The 17564-nt window shown below is 38.6% G+C and overlaps 1 protein-coding gene across 2 annotated transcripts in view; it reads right to left on the bottom strand.

The window, feature by feature from the left end:
- Nucleotides 1-17564, bottom strand: part of Irbp (Inverted repeat-binding protein) — a 178088-nt gene that overhangs the window by 26408 nt on the left and 134116 nt on the right. For both annotated transcript variants that reach the window (XM_067147594.2, XM_067147593.2), the window contains 3 exons: nt 14776-14857; nt 14553-14630; nt 3890-4025 (listed from right to left, as the gene is read on the bottom strand). In XM_067147594.2, coding sequence (XP_067003695.2) covers nt 3890-4025; nt 14553-14630; nt 14776-14857 — 296 coding nt within the window. The remainder of the gene's footprint in view (nt 1-3889; nt 4026-14552; nt 14631-14775; nt 14858-17564) is intronic.

Here is a 17564-nt window from a genome sequence, read left to right as displayed (position 1 = left end):
ACTTGCTCGCCCATCATCTTCTCCTTGATATTATGTAGAATTCTATCAATGATGATAATGAAGAGTAAGGGAGACAATACACTTCCCTGTCTTAACCCGTTAAGTGGGGAGGTCATAAACGAGAAATTCCTGCATAGTGCAGAATCATTTTCAGTAAAATTTTATTTAAAGAAAGAATTTTTGCCAACCTACACCCGCTTATATATTATATTATGTTAAACTTAGCATAAAATTACATGTTGCAATGTAAATTGCATTATTATTTACAATTAAAACGATCCTTCAATTCATCCAGTGTCAGTGCAAAAATTGCATTTGTGCCTTTTCATATTTACTCCGATGTGGAGTATTATTTATGTTGCTGATATCAATTTATTGTTGAAATGCACAAAACACAAATGAAAAGTTATCAAAAACTCCTAATAATAGGTACACATTCACTCAAATATCAGATTTTCCTGAAATAAAATAGAAAAATGTACTATCCATGTAGGCCTGTAACTTGTCATTGTAGAGAGAAGCGAGTAATCCATGAGTTCATTCATTACAATTTTGTCACCACATTACACAAAATTACACTATACTGTTCAACATTATTTACACTAATTATTTACACTCAATAGCTATAACAAATGACTGAAGAAAAAATTTTAAAAAAACCTATTTCAGGATGGTCACTGATAGTTGCCGGCACACAGATTGTACAGCGGTCACCGAGTGTAGACTACGAGCTTCTCAAATTCCCCGAGCATGGAACCTGAGACTCACTGGCAAATTTGCAATGCTCATACTTCAGCTGTATGGTATAGCCTGAATCAAGGAAAGGGGCACAAAGCGACATTGCATACTACACAACAATACTGAGTGTCCCGCCACTGGCATTTCGCCATGCAGTCTTGAATTTGAGGCTGGATTGAAATCTGGAAAATGCCTTCCTGAGAATCGAGCTGACAAGTCAACGGGTGCGGTCTCACTGATCGAATTGACAAGGCTGCGTTAGGGGTAGCGTTCGCATACTTCTGAAATAGTTTCTGCACAATTTGAATATGAAACTCCAGCTGAGTGAATTTACTGCAGTGTTTCTTGTATATCACGAAAGCATTGAACATGGTTATGTCCAGTAGGTGTCTAAAAATCTTGTGGTAATATTTCTTCATTCTTTTTCTCGCCGTACTGTATGACACGATACATTGGTCCGATAAGTTCACCCCTCCCATTGAGTCGTCGTACTCAATACATACGACCGGCTTCTCTTTGGGTTCTCCTTTCTTGTTTAGAACAGTGTGCATTTCGGCGTCATGAATACTACTCAGCATGTAGACATCTCTCTTGTCTTTCCACTTCAAGGCCATGAGTTTGTTTTTATAGGCAAAAGCCACCTCCCCCTTTCTTCAACTTTTTTCCCGTAACGTCCTTGGGAAGATTTTTTCTGTTAGATTTTACAGTACCGACATCATCTCTCTGAAATTCATTGAGCTGATCGAAGAGTTCGGGGCTACTGTAATAATTATCTAGAGCTTATTTAGAAGAGGTTCGGCTAGAGCAAACACAACTTTCGAGGGCTTGGTACACTGAGAAATATTTACCCCACAAACCTCATTTACTAGCTCAGTTTCCTTGCCCATGTACCACAGGATATTCCACACATATCCTGTTTTAGTCTCCCATAATTTAAAAGATTCCATCCCGAAACGAGCTTTCTTCTTCGGAATGTACATTTTCCACCCCAAGCGACCTTTCCAAAGGAGTAAACTTTCGTCAATCGATAGATGATCATCTGGCAAATAGGAAATTTTAAATTTTGATACAAGAATGTCTAAAACTGGCTTCACTTTGTAGAGTTTTGGGGGTACTTGCCAATCGTAAGCCTCAATCTGAGAAATGTAAAAATTTCAGAAGAAGGAAGAAACATTTCTCGGAAATAGTCTTGTAAAACACAGGCATAGCAAACAATCTATTACATGAAAAATTATGAGAAAGCTTAGGATTTGGAATTATACCCTGAAGAAAAAAGATCCCAAACTTGGAACCCAATGCCTCTCCCTGATCCTTCTTTTCATTTAAGCTGTTCCTATACTAGCTTGTATTGACTGCTGAGCGTACAGATTAGTTTGCTCTGCAATAAGTTCCCACAGTGCATCGTCAATGAAATGCTCATATATTTCATCCGGTTCTTTTTTATTTAAAAGTTTGCCCTGAATTCCACTTTGGTAGGTAGATGGAAATTGGGATCTCCTACATCCCCATACATCCCAGTCACTAGGCGGAGTAGGAGGCAAATCGCTCTCACTTTCTGACTCGCTACTCTCATCGGAGCTCAAACTCGACACTTGTCCACGGCATCTAGGCAGCAGGCCTACTCCGACGGGAGTTCTCGTGCTTGGAGCATCTAATAGCAGGATAGTTTCACCATTACTGTCTAAATTAGAATCACTGCAACTATCTTCCTCACTGAGTTAGAGAATATCCCGTATATCATCACTTGGAAGATCTACAGTTCTTTTGGACATGTTCACAACAAACAGGAAATGCTACATGTAGAATTAAAACAATAAATCACAAGAGATATTTATATACCAACCAAACAAATTATGAGAGCTGAAAACATTCACACCGAGACACGCAATACTACGCTCCACAAAGCACACTGACTGAGCTTCTCGCTAAGCGCCACATAAATTGCTCTTGCACTACTCAGCTATGTAGCAGATAACAAGGGGATTCCCAGACAAGAACTGCTTAGATACACGAAGGTGAAAAAATTTCTGTCAGATGGCAGCACCTCTCGGAACATACGGAGAAAGTTTCAAACCTACCGTTTCTTTCATAACGGAGCTAAAAAATAAAAACTTTCCGCACTTCACATGACGTGCGCCCACCAGCGGGCTCGCTCCGGCCACATCACCTGAAGCGAGTCCCACTCTAGGGGTTAAGCCTGTCTCAACTCTGAACCGTTCAGTTTGACCCACTTTGGTTCTAACACAGCTTTTGCAATTTTGATACACAGCTATTACCATCTGCATTGTTTCATTCTCAATCTGTGCCTCTGTCAATGTTTTCCATACCAAATTCCTTGGGACACTGTCATATGGCTTTTCAATATCTAGAAACATTACCACCATGTCCTTTCCATCATTTGACGCAATGTAAATATTGGGTCAAATGTGGACTTGCCTCTTCTGAATCCATACTGGTGTTTTGCCAATTTTCCCTCTACTCTGTCTCTTATTCGTTTAAACAAGATTCTTTCAAGGATCTTAGCTGTATGAGCCCACTAACAGATTTGATTTCCCTCACAGACACTACAGATAAGCTGAATTATCCAACTGAAGAATTAGTGTGGCTAATGATCATAATTTTCCACTTTATGTGCGAAGTTGCAAATTTTGTATCTACCAGAGTATAAACTTCGAATTAAATTGTTCTGTCTGTACTGATAAAATCCCCTTTGCTAATGTGAACCTCATCTTCTGACAGCAGATATAGTCAGCAGTTAAGTAAGCTGATTTGTAAAATAGCAACAATCGTTCTTGAAAAAAAAAAAAACACTTGTGAAACAACAGAACAATATGAATATGTTAAGTACCTAAATTGAAAACCTTTAAGTTGGAATATGTTAAGAGTTTAAGCTGCCTGCATATGACGGGAAGACAACGAGGGACATCCTTGCAGAGCTCTAAGGTGAGCAGCGGAGGATTATAACACTATTGTGTGTACAGGATTCCGGCTGAAGTCAGGAAACGTTATAAGCATAGAAGACGGTGATGATCTTCAGTCGTTAGAAAACATATACAGGAGAAAGAGAATTGAGGATTCTTCTACTACCGGTACCTCAAGTTATAAAAAATGTATTCTTTTTCAGAAATAATGAAAAATGTGGTCATCATACCTCTGATCTTAGTATCATCAGGATAGATGAAAGCTGCAGGCTTGTAATGATGATGCAGCTTAATACGATTTTCAGGCTTAAAACCCATAAGATATATCCCTTGGTCCATCAGCTGACGTACATTCTTTACTTCTTCCTGGAGGAAACAAAAAAAAGTCATGTACTGTACATACATCAGGGTAAACGAAGTACCATCAATCCCCAAAATTATAACACAGATCACAAAAAATCTAAAGGATCATACATGAATGGCAGTAACTTAGGAAAGAGAACAGGAATATACAGAAATGATAAACCAATGACTGGATGGTGTGGAAAAAGAAAGGAGAGATGATTTTTAAAAATGAAAACATATCGTAAAAGAACCAGAGCTAACTATGGTCATCAGACGTCTGAAATTATAAGGGAAAGTACTGTATTTGTGCAAAATGTCCCAGCCAGTTCCTATCCAGTATGGGTTGCCATCTCTGATGAATATCAACAGCTGTATTTCTTTCAAAGAGGACAGATTTCTTCACTCTTTGTTTTTCTCTTCCAGTGTGAGTCGCCTGTCTACATTTTTAGGAATTCTTCAGTTGGCCAGCCTGGTGGATATGAAACTTAATAGTAGGGAGTTATCTGTATGAGTCAGAGTCTACCTTGTGCTTGCCCCAATTAACCCTGGAACACAAACCGTCTTCATTTTTACGATGCTCTTTTGGCAACACTGGAGTATCTCTTTACACTGTTGTGCCAAATTGATTTCATTTTCAGTACCTTCCTAAATTGCCATTGAGGTTTGTTAGAGGATGTTCATTGTCAGAATGTGCTAGTTTAATTGTGAGTAAATAACTATCACGTTGTAAATTTTACGAAGGTTTGTGAGTACGTATGCAAGAAGCGAAAAGGCAACGTTCTATACAGGGAGAATTCCGCAATACTCCAAGTTAGTAAATGTATCCTACATAACTATTTGCATGATTAATTAATACTATTACAGATGAACATTCTACAAGGCGGTGACCCTGATTTTTCAGAAAAAAATCATGAACATGGATGAAGAAGAGAGTGGTTCTGATGATGACATGAGCCCTGGAGAAGATGAGGACCACCTGGAGACTGACAACTTAGTACCTACAAAATCAGACGGTTCATCTTCTATAATGCTTATGTATAACAGCCCATGTAGGAACACAACAGCTAAGCCAAGAGTATACAGATACCAGCTGAACCACACCAAAGGACAACAAAAACATTGAAACAGAAAGACCTCCAGCTCAAGACTGTTTTAACGATCAACAATTCACCATTTTTTAACTTTCATCATACTTTTTAAAAACTTTTAAACTAACATTTCATTTTGTGTGTTTTCTATGTTTATAATTCATTTTACATGTCTTACTGAGGATGATCCAATGCCAGGTCAAAACATGTCTATTTATTTTGTCTTAATTGCACGAAAAAAATATATTGTATTGACTAGGAGGATTAAAATAGTTTTGTACAATTTTGTAAGATGTAAATGAGATGAAAAGGTTTTTAGCACTAATGTTTGTAACAGGAATAATTAAAAAACCAGATCTGAAAATGTACTGGACAGGAACACTATTTTCGCCTCACCGATTTTTTCGAAAACCATGGCACGAACCCGGTTTGAAAACATATTGTCGTTCTTACACTTTCACGACAGCAATTATTATGAGGGGAATCCTGATAGGCTACACAAAATTAGGCCGATTCTCAAAAGGCTCAGCGACCAGTTTTCAGTTGTGTACACTCCGGATAGGAAAATCGCCCTGGGTGAAGGAATGTTAGCTTGGAGGGGGCACTTGCGTTTCTGAGTTTACAATGCAGGAAAAATTACCAAGTTTGGAATTTTGGTAAGGATGGTGTGTGAACCCCCTACAGGGTACATATGTAAGTTGAAAATCTATGATGCAAGTGACGTGAACATCCGAGACACTATATTTGACTTATTAGGTCCCTACGTTGGCCAGGGGTATACAGTATACATGGACAATTTTTACAACAGTATAGGTTTAGCCAAGGAACTGCGTGAACAAGAAATGGCTGCATGTGGGGCAATAAGGTAGAATAGGGGACTTTTCAAGGAATTCAGTGAAAGGCAGAAGAAGTTGAAAACAGGGGAAATTATTTTCTATAGGGAAAATGAAGTACTGCTATGTTCATGGAAAGACAAAGAAGTAATTACCATGGTTTCAACTGTACATTCCGCAGCAATAGCTGAAGTTCTGATCAGGTTTGGTAAAATAAAAATGAAACCTGTAAACATCATTGATTATAATCAGTTTATGCATGGAGTGGATACAGCCGACCAGTATTTGGCAATGTATCCATTCATGCGAACAACAGTGAAGTGACCAAAAAAATTTTTTTCTACAATTTGCAGTGTACATTTCTTAATGCATTCAGGCTTTTCTGAAAATCCAATAAACCAATAACTCAAAAATAACTTTCCTGACTTTCATGTAAAAACTTCTTACAAAACAGTGAACATGGAGAACCATAAAGAGTCGCGAACATTTCTGTGTCGCCGGTCCCATCTCAATCTCCAGTAAGCTTATCAGTATCTATGTGTAGTCCATTGGTGCAATCCCCTAAGCGAACTCCAGCTAATGGTCCACCATTTTGACTTGATGGGAAAATAAAAGAGCATGTACTTCATAAATTCCCAGCCATTAAATCGAACAATTTTCCAACTAGACGGTGCAGAGTGTGCGCAAAAAGCAACGTCCAGCGTGAAACCAGGTGGTTCTGTGGAAAGTGTGGTGTGCCTCCCCATCCAGTAAAATGTCAAACCCGGTACCATAGCCTCAGGTACTACTAGTAATCATCCTCAAGGTATGTTGAAATTTTTAATACTGTACCTACGATTGTTTTCATATAGTAACATTTAATGTAACATAGTGCACTATAGAGTTGAGGCGATTTTAAAAAGGCTAAGCTGGAGGTTTAAATCACCCACTGTGGAGCTGGTAGTGAACGTGTTAAAGCTTATATAGCTGCTTCTTTGTTACTTTTTTATTGCATTGTCAACAAGCCTTACTACTGTCATGAGGTACACATACGATACGATCGTGGAGTTATTTTTGTTCAAGTTTCATAGAGCCTAAATTTGTTATAATGACCGAAAAGAAACATATTCTGCAAAGACGATAGCAGATAAATTGAGGATCATCAAGGAAGCCGACAAGAAGAAAAATCTAAAAGTGAAATAAACAAAACGTGTGGAATACCGCTATTGACACATCCAGCGTTCTTAAAAATTGAGAAGAGATTGAACAACAGGCGATTGAAGATAAGAAGATTGATCAATGGAGGCAAATTCGAGGACCAAGGCACACAGAGGTATAACATGAGTTAATAGAGTGGTTTCATCAAGCCTGTTTAAATAATATTCTGGTGGATGGTCCACTGATAAAAGAAAAGGCCAACAAAATGGCACTGAAGTGTAGACTGGACTTCCAGTGTTTGAATGGCTGGCTGCAATGTTTCAAAGAATGGCATAATGTCTCTTAGCAGGCAATGAGTGGCGAAAGTGCAAGTGTTAACACAGAAAGTATTAACGAATGGTGAGAACGAGTGGCACAATTTTAGCGAAATATGCACCCAAGGACGTGTTCAATATGGACGAGACAGCTCTCTTTTGTAATGCCCAACCAAAGAGAACTCTCGCTGTGAAAGGACAGGCTTATCACGGCACAGAGTTACAGTGATGCTGCGCTGTAATGCAGATAGCAGTGAGAAAATATGCCCTCTTGTTATAGGTAAGTTCATACAGCCCTGTTGTTTTAAGGGTATGAAGAATTTTGCATGTGATTATAGATGTTCTAAAAATGCTTGGATGACAGGAAATTTGTTCTGTGAATGATTGCTCTGTTTGGAAAGACAGATGGCGTGTAAAGATTGCAATATTCCTCTTATTCTGGCTCGATGCGCTGCCCAGAAACATGATGGACTGGAACTTAAAATTATCCATCTCCTGTACTTGTCGGCAAACACTACCTGCCACATGCAACCATTGGATCAAGGGATTATTTATTGTGTGAAACGTACATATCGGAAGCAGCTTGTTCGTATTTTAGTAAGAGATGTATCAAGAAATGTGCCCTTCTCTGATATCAGGAAGTGGAATGTCATGGATGTCATGGATGCTATACGGACAGTAGCTGTGGCTTGGGACACTGAAACAACATCTGTTATAAAGAACTCCTTCCTGAAGTGCAGGTTCTTTGTGAATGATACAGAAGAAACAGCCGTAACCGTGGCCGATGCCGATAACTGGTACTGGACTGATTTACAACTGCATTTGGAGTTGGAAGAAACTTTCGAAGACTTTATGAACACTGACAATCAAGTACCAGTAACAGATGGTATCTCTTGTGATGCAACTGACCTGTGTGAGCTAACGGAAGTAGAATCACAGGCAGACGAAACATCGGAAACAGAGTCTCTTCTCACGCGCCCACCGTCTAAAGACACAATGACAGCCTTATCTGGACAGTGTCATCTCTACCAGCAATGACCCAGAAAATGTTGTGAATGAAATGGATGTATTAGGTTTTCCTTCGACAACTTACAGAAATGCACTTAAGCAGCACACCATTGACTCGTACTTCAGCGGTTACACAAACACAGTAAAGGGAGGAAAGTAAATCAAATTACAAGGTACCTAAACACTATACACACCGTAATCATGTAATGTACTGTGGCGAAAACAGCAGAAGTAAATATCAGTGAGGGCAACTTAACGATAACAAACAAGGAACGTGGGACGTAACTGGCAACCTACCAGCGGCATGGATATGTCTAGGTTGCGGTTCGGAAAAATTAACAGTGATCTTTGATTTTCAAAACATTATTTACAAAATGGACTTTACAAAATAAATAAATTACAAACAGTTTCAGTCAATGTGGAAAATACCGATACACCTTTCATAAGATACAGTACATGTTCTTAGAGACACATAAGTTATATATTCTTTGACGAGAGCTTCCTACAAGTTCAAAGAGTTAAACAAGTACATCTCAGTACAAATCAAACTCCACAAATACAATATTGAAGGTAAGAGGAAGCACGAAACACTATTACGTTTTAGAGTGAAATCAAAACTACCTTTTCACATCTGATCAAAAGAGTGGCGATTAGGGCAAACTCCTGTGATACACCAACGAAAACTAAATGGGACTTAAAATCGGGCAGGAAGCAACAGCGCTTACCCTTAGGCAACCCATGCTGGTACTGAGGAGACGTTCACGACGTCAGAAACTTCCGGAGGCTCGGCAGGCCAAAACCAACACGGCTCAGAGACTTAAGACCTCAGACCTCTCACGAAATGCTGCCTAGCCCCTTTAAAGGGAACCTGGCCTTGGAGTAGCCAATCAAAACACAGGAGCTTGCCCAGATTGACCAATCACAACATTTTCTTCAGTTGCGATGTTTAAATACTTTCTCGAATACATACGATCGCGAATCTTCCATTTCCAGAATAGTCAGAACATACTTTCTAGAATACATAACTAACAAAGGCCAACACATCTTGTTCAAAAATTCATGTCAAAACTTTCTGGACAGTTCCAGTAAATATAGAAATGAAATCTACTATTTACAAATACAATATGTTACCAAAATATTTACACTGTACAGGTTAGGTACCAGAATGGAATAAGATATTGTAGCACAACACTCCAGATCATACAGTAAGTACTACTAAAAAGACTTACAAGTAAAATCTTCTACAAACTCTTTCCACTTCCAATATATTATTCTACATCTGTGTCAATTTCCTTAATACCAATATAAATGGTCCGTTATTGGACATTATACATTTTCCAGCTAACTCATTCCTGGTTGCCAGCGTTTTGCCCCCGTATGCTAGGTTGGCCTCATCAGTTGGTACCTAGCACACCTACCAAGATGCATGGCTTGTGCATACCGTGGAGGCCACGGCGTAGGCTAATTGTAGTCACCAGTAGTGCCAATGCACTATGAGAGACTTTGTCTCATTACCAAAAACTGATGCCTGCTTGGCCATCAGATGATGTAGATGTTGATTCCCATAGGGAATCTGAAATATTTGTTCCAAATTAGTAAATTTATAATACCAATATAAATGGTCCATTACTGGACATTATAAATTTTCCAGCTAACTCATTCCTGGTTGGTATTATAAATTTACTCATTTGGAACAAATATTTCAGTTTCCCTATGGGAATCAACATCTATATCATCTGATGGCCAAGCAGGCATCAATTTTTGGTAATGAGACAAAGTGCCTCATAGTGCATTGGCACTGCCGGTGGCTACAATTAGCCTACGCAGTGGCCTCCACGGTATGCACTAGCCATACGTCTTGGTAGGTGTGCTAGGTACCAACCGTTGAGCCCAACCTAAGCACACGGGGGCGAAACGCTGACAACCAGGAATGAGTTAGCTGGAAAATGTATAATGTCCAAGAACGGACCTTTTATATTGGTATTATAAATTTACTCATTCGGAACAAATATTTCAGATTCCCTATGAGAATCAACATCTATATCATCATTCTATTTTCTTAGCAACTCCTTGTTTATCCCTGATCCCGGGCGCCATACTTGTGCAAGACCCTCACTTTCTCTTAATCTTTGGCCATCTTTAACTTTTCTGCCTTCACCCTTGTGAAGTTTGTTGGAAACCATTGTTGTGGGTTGTATTTTATGACCGTGTGTCATGCTCGGTAAATACTCGTCCTGTTGAAATGAATATCAAAATGATATATAGCTTTGGGCCGAGGGCTGCGTAATGCAACAAAGATATTTTGTTCTAAGGTAACAATTTTTTTCCTATGTTCTGAATATTTGTAATTATGAGGGTTGAACCTGTTGACTGGATCCTATTATGAGTAAACACGACACTATGATGGTAGTGAAAAGTTTTACATGTATTGTTTTCATGAGACCTGTTTTCATTATTTTATTCGTTTCTGATTTTCATATGGCCAGTGATATTATTTCGGTGTCCTTATGTTTATTTAATAAATGCTATGTTTCCTACTCGGCATTATTAGTGAAGGAGTAGGACCGGTAGCCTTTTAAATCTTATTCTTTTGAATTAATAGGCTCGAGTTCAGTTCATGACGTTTCTTTTGGTCATTTTTTACCAGGTCTGTGCACACTATAATAGGTAAGTATTTATTTATTCCCCATTACCTCTGGTTGATTGGCGCTTCTACTGCTTTTCTTGATTTTTTTTATTCCTTTCTGCCTGTGTATGTGTTGTGTTTTCCTGTTATTTATTCCTCGGTGCTCATTGTGTCCAACCCTGCCGTGGGCATACAAGAAGAATAACGTAGGCTGGTCTAGCACAAGCACATACCATATTTATCTACCTAGTAGCACAGGGGCACACTAGTTTTCTTTTCTCCAAAGGTTTCCTTGATTTTCCTGTATGCAGCATCTACCTTTCAACATCCTTGCATTTCTCTTTCAGCCATTCTTCCTTAGCTCTCCTGCAGTTTCTATCTCCTTCAATCTTTAACACATTGGAGACCCTGTCTTAAGGTGGCATATAGGCAGGCAGACTGCCATATTTTGAAGGTTTTTAAAAAAATTGTAGAAAATAGTAGGTAGGTTGCAATTGTAACATGTATATATCATCAAAGTATTAAAAGTAAAAAGTTGCATTAAGATCTATTGAATAATTTTCACATTACACATTTTCCAACAATATGCCTTTTGCAACAACAAAAAATGTCTGACAACAAAGTCTTACACATAATGAGCTTGAGTGTGGAATAGTTTCAAGCATTCAGGGACACAAAGTGCTACAGAACATATTGGATACCACCAGCATGTCTCTTTTCTCGTTACTTTCCCATTTTCCGTGTTTCCTTTATCTGCACAGGCTCTGCAAGTGCACCCAAATCACCAAAAGTAACCGGTGAATGTGAATCAGTCCCTGCCTTTGAATCATCATCGCTTGCGTCACTTCATTCTAAATGAATCTTCAGTCATATGAAGATCATGAAACATTAGCTAAATAAAATACAAAGTGCAAAATCATACCTGGGTGGAATATGATAAAATAGGTTATAAGTACCTTCATCACTAACATGAAGTTCTACCTCTTCTTCTGAATCACTGTCATCAAAAATCTCTTCTAAAACCTCTAAAATTCCATTTTCATTCAATGATCCAATCATGATAGCATAAACAAAACAACCCAAACACTTTGCACGACGTAAACAAAACTCTGAAAGGCTGGAAGCATGGAGTGTAGCAGTTAACTCGAGCAAAAATAAGCTGCTGTAAGTTCGAGAAAACAATGACAGAAGACACGAACGTACGGTATAGCTGTTGTAAAAGTTCTTTAAAGTGGTATGTATAGTTTTCGCCCGATTCTCGTCCTGGCTGCGTTGACAAATTAACAAATACGCAGGCCCGAGTTAGCCTCGAGCGCGGTCAGTCTGCGCTGTTACCCCATCCCGATACACACTCGGGCTCAGTCTCCAATGTGTTAATCGCCTGTATTCTTTTTTGTTCTCATTATCTGCATTCTTGTAGTTTTGCTGTTCTTTAACTAGGTCTAGTATCTCCTGAGTTATCCACTGATTCTTAATGGTCCATTCCTTTCTTCCTAACCCTTCTTCAACAGCCCTACTGATTTCATACTTTACAACTGTCCATCCTTCATCTATTATGTTTCCTTCATTCTTTTAATTTAGTCCTTATGCAACGAGTTCCTCGGAACAATCCTTCACGTTCTTTTCTTTCAACTTGTCTGGATCCCATGCTGCAGAAAATGGAGTTAGAGCAGCAAGTCATGAATACAAAATGCAGCCGTGTATGATTCGTTATAGGAATAACCAGAGAGACAATAAGTAAGAAGGAATGAATTTTTAGGAGTTACATTAAAATATTTCATAAAAATAAGCCGGTTAGAACCAAATATTTCTTATTTCTGGCAGCTGCTGAATGACAATACTGCAACGCCATGCAGCCTTGAACTACGTGCAGCACCTTGCGGCTGTGATGCAGGAAGGGGCTGATACAAACTGATTAAATGGGATAATATCACTTTTTGCAATAAATAAAGTATAGATTTAAATAACTATTTTGTGTGTTAATAATAATAATAATAATAATAATAATAATAATAATAATAATAATAATAATGTTATTCTGTGTCGGTGCGACGTAAAGCCCTTAGCAAAAAAAAAAAATGTTATTTGTTTTACGTCCCACTAACTACATTTATGGTCTTCGGAGACGCCGAGGTGCCGGGATTTAGTCCCACAGGAGTTCTTTTACGTGCCAGTAAATCTACCGACACCTTCAAATACCACCGGACTGAGCCAGGATCGAACCTGCCAAGTTGGGCTTAGAAGGCCAGCGCCTTAACCGTCTGAGCCACTCAGCCCGGCATTTTGTGTGTTGATTTAAAGATGGTAAATAAATACGTTATTACAGTAGAGGGAATGCGCAGGCTTATTAGTCAATCAAACTTCTCTAGCAAGTGAGCTTGCAACACTGTGCTGTCAAAATACTGTTTTTTCTTTTTTTTTTTCTGGTTCAGGGAGTAAAGTATAGTAATATAGCAAACTATAAAATATTTCCTCAGAAGTAGACTTAAGTAGAATATAGCAGTCAAAGGATAAAAAATCAGTTGAATTTCACAGCATAAGGGTTGAAGAATCAAGGGCAAAAAAATAAATTAAAAATGACTGATTTCCTTCCAAAATACATAAGTAAGTGCAGCAACAATTTGTTTTGGTACTAATGAGTACTGCATTTAAAAAAATATTATGCAATTAAACTAGATAAATGCTTCAGTATGTGAGCACATATTTGTGATTTTTTACATTACGCCTCTTTGCAAGTTACCTTGAATTAACCCGTATGTCAAACAGTATTCTGCATACAATTTTATATTCTCCCAATAAAACAATATCAGTGCGGCGTAAAGCCACTAGCAAAAAAAAAATTTTAATAATAATAATAACACAATACGATATGCTTCAGTCCAAAAATATTATTATATGGCAGTTTGACTGTTTTTATAATGTTGGTGCATGATGATGTAGTTCCACCATGGCTGACTTCTCTCTGTTAGAGGGATATTATGGCTGTGAACAATGATATTCCAAAAATAGCAACCACAGTATTCTTGTTATTTCACTGAAGGCATGCTGAATTAATTACTGCTTATAAATTGTTGTAAAAAATATCTAGCTCCATGGCTGAATGGTCAATGTGGCCTTCAATCATTGATTGACTGATTGATTGATACCCGTAGTTCAGAGGGTCCCAGGCTCGATTCTTGGCCAGGTCGAGGATTTCAACTGCATATGGTAAGTTTCTCTGGCTTCAGACTGGGTGTTTGTATTCGTTTTAACACACATCTCTTCATTTACATACAACACATCACACTTCCAACCACTACAGAACCACACAATACTGAATACATCCCTCCACATATGATTGACATCTGGCCATAAAGCTGGAGCAAATCCACACTAAGTGCTGACACCAATAAATTGGAGAAAGACCGAGAAAAACTATGAAAAATAATTTTTTTTTTTGCACATGAAAAAACAAAACAAAAAAATTATCTGACACTTAACGAACATACAACATTAGTAGCCAACAATGAGTAGGTCAAATAAATTACAATTTAGTCACTTACTGGTTGGAATATTATCCTCTCTCCACCATAAACTTGAAACTTGTCAACATCCATGGGCAGTATGATATCTCCAGTTGACTGAAATAAAAATGAAATGGATAAATAATGCCATTCTAATTATGTATCCTTCCTGAAAGGTATAGAGTATAAATTATTTCTTCTGTAAAATTCTATGAATTTGATGAATGGATGAATGACATAAGGAAAAGAACGATGAACGTACCCCATCGTATGACTGCCGTAGTGGATGGAGGGTCTCATTGTCTCTCCGATCAAGCCAAACTTTCTTAGGTGCTGGGGTACGCCTGTAAGAAGAAAATTTTCATAAACAGAAGGAGGAAACAACAACCATTAAAATAGATAAAGAGATGTTAAGAGATAAAGACAGAACCATATGAAGGAAATACAAACATCTTATACCAAACGTTTGTGTATTAACCCATTACCATACTTTGATGGAACCTTCCGTCCTGTGATCGTAAGGTGGTAACATAGTTTGAGGGACTCTTCCGTCCTGGTGCACGGAACATTTATAAGTTCATTTTCGTGGTTAGCTGGTCAGAGAGATTTATTCTGTTTGTTTTGCAGCCTATTCAATTGATGTCAGATGATACCTGAACCCATTTTATCTGTGTAAATAGTAACTCTGAGCTGAAATACAGAATATAAAAAGCACCTCAGAATGCCGCTCATTGTAAACAATCATGGTGGCTTCCAAGCGCAGCTTGTAAGTGGCTTGAAAATAGTGATGTTGAAAGTGGAAATGATTCTCTGGAGAGTGAAAATACTTCTTCTTCAACTGACAGTGATGACAGTGATTCCGATTTCAGTTCCCAGGTGATAGTGCTAATTGAAACTACGGGACAAAACCAGAATGCAACAAGAGCGGGTGAGAACCCTAGTAATGATACTTGGAATTGGTATCTTGATGACAATAAGCCTGTTTCTGTAACATGCAAACCAGTTTCTGAAATTCACTATGTAGTGAGGAGGAGGTTGAGGAATAATCCAAAAGAAACGGACGTAGTGAATGAATTTCTAACCCTACAGCTCTGGGATCACAATACTAAGGAAACCAATGCCTACGTCCCTACGTTTCTTGTTAATTTATCTGCTTCCCCTGAAACCAGTAATACGAATAAAAACATTGGTTTCCTGTTACTATACACGAGCTAAAAGCTCACTTTGCTCTGAATATTCTTATGTACTGGTATGTGATTAGTCAAATTTATGCTAAAGTGACTGGAAAATAAATGGTATGTAAGGGAATATTTCCTTTCACAAGTAATGATAGGCCAAATGGTTAATACTGGACAGAAATCATTATTAGTACTAAAAATTACTGCCATATCACTCACAATGCTACTGATCACTTATGCAAACCAATAAGAGAGGGCATAGTAGCATTAACGAAATCTAAATACAATCATGAATGCCCCACAGCAGACGACTAATACACACTAAAGTTATGCTGGTCATACTGCCAAACCCATCTTCAAGAAAGGTGATCATAGTGTATGTGGGAACTACCATGGTATATCGCTTTTGACAACTGCAGGTAAAATTCTCGCAAGAATTCTATTAAACTGGCTCCAAGTTATCTCAGAGAGGATTTTGCTTAAGTCTCAATGTGGTTTCCAAACCTCGAGAGGCACAACAGATGTCATCTTCTGTGCTAGACAACTCCAGAAAATATGCAGGAAGCAACAGCAGCCTCTGTATTTAGATTTCTATGATCTGGAATAAGCCTTTGATTCTGTACCAAGATCTGCTATGTGGAAAGTATTGAGAAATTTTGGATGTCCTGAACGTAATGTGGAACTGGTTCAAGCTCTTCATGATGGCATGTCTGGACAAGTTCTTCATGGTAACTCAGTATCAGATTCGTTCCCAATCACTCATGGATTGAAACAAGGCTGTCTGTTTGCTCCTACACTCTTTGCACTGTACATGGCTGCCATGCTGAATGAATCATCTGCAAACAACTTAGGCATGGAGATTAAATTTCGTTTTGATGGAGGCCTTTTCAATCTGGAAAAACTTCATTCACAAAGACATACTCTGGTTACCCGAGTGACAGAACTGCAGTATGCCGATGACACCGTATCTCCTGTTCCTGCAGAACTACAACAGTACGTCAACTGCTTTAAAACTGCATGTGATCACTTTGATCTTGCCATAATTGTGAAAAAAACAAAGGTACTTGCGCAATCTGCCCCAGGATTAACTCTTCCTGAGTTCAGTATCTCCATCTAAGACATAACACTGGAACAGGTTGAACACTTTTCATATCTTGGAAGCATCTTGTCTAAACGGTGTACCTGCAAACAAGATTTTGATTAAAGAATTGGGGCAGCTTATCCAGCATTTGAACAGTTAATGAACAGAGACTTCATGAATAATGACCTGAAACTGCGTACCAAACTCATGGTGTACAAAGCTGTTGTCATTTCCACGCTGCTGTATGGCTGTGAAACTTGGACACTCTACCGCCGTGATATCAAAAAACTTGAGCGCTTCCACCAACAGAAAATGAGATTCATCTTGAATATTAAGTGGGAGGACTATGTGACCAACATGGCAGTTCTCAACAAAGCGCAGCTAAACAGCACTGAGACAACAATCATCGCTCATCAACTGAGATTGTTAGGCCTTGTTCACAGCATGGATGATATCAGGCTTCCCCGCGAAATTCTTTATGGTGAACTTTGCTCCAGCAGTAAACCTTGTAAAGCCCGGATTGGTCTGTTTAGTCATCGTAAAAACATCCATAAACTGAGTTGAACTGGTCAATGTATGCAGGAAGAAGTTATATATACTTGGATCGAGTTACAGCTGACGAATGCCAAACCTGTTCCCGAGATCCTATCCAAAATATAAGGTTCCGGCCAGGCTGAGTGGCTCAGACGGTTGAGGTGCTGGCCTTCTGACTCCTACTTGGCAGGCTCAATCCTGGCTCAGTCCGGTGGTATTTGAAGGTGCTCAAATACAACATCCTTGTGTTGGTAGATT

Source organism: Anabrus simplex, chromosome 5, assembly GCF_040414725.1.
Source record: "Anabrus simplex isolate iqAnaSimp1 chromosome 5, ASM4041472v1, whole genome shotgun sequence".
NCBI lineage: Eukaryota > Metazoa > Arthropoda > Insecta > Orthoptera > Tettigoniidae > Anabrus > Anabrus simplex.
The sequence above is the reverse complement of the archived record's forward strand: the minus strand, read 5'-3'. Positions and strand labels throughout refer to the sequence as shown.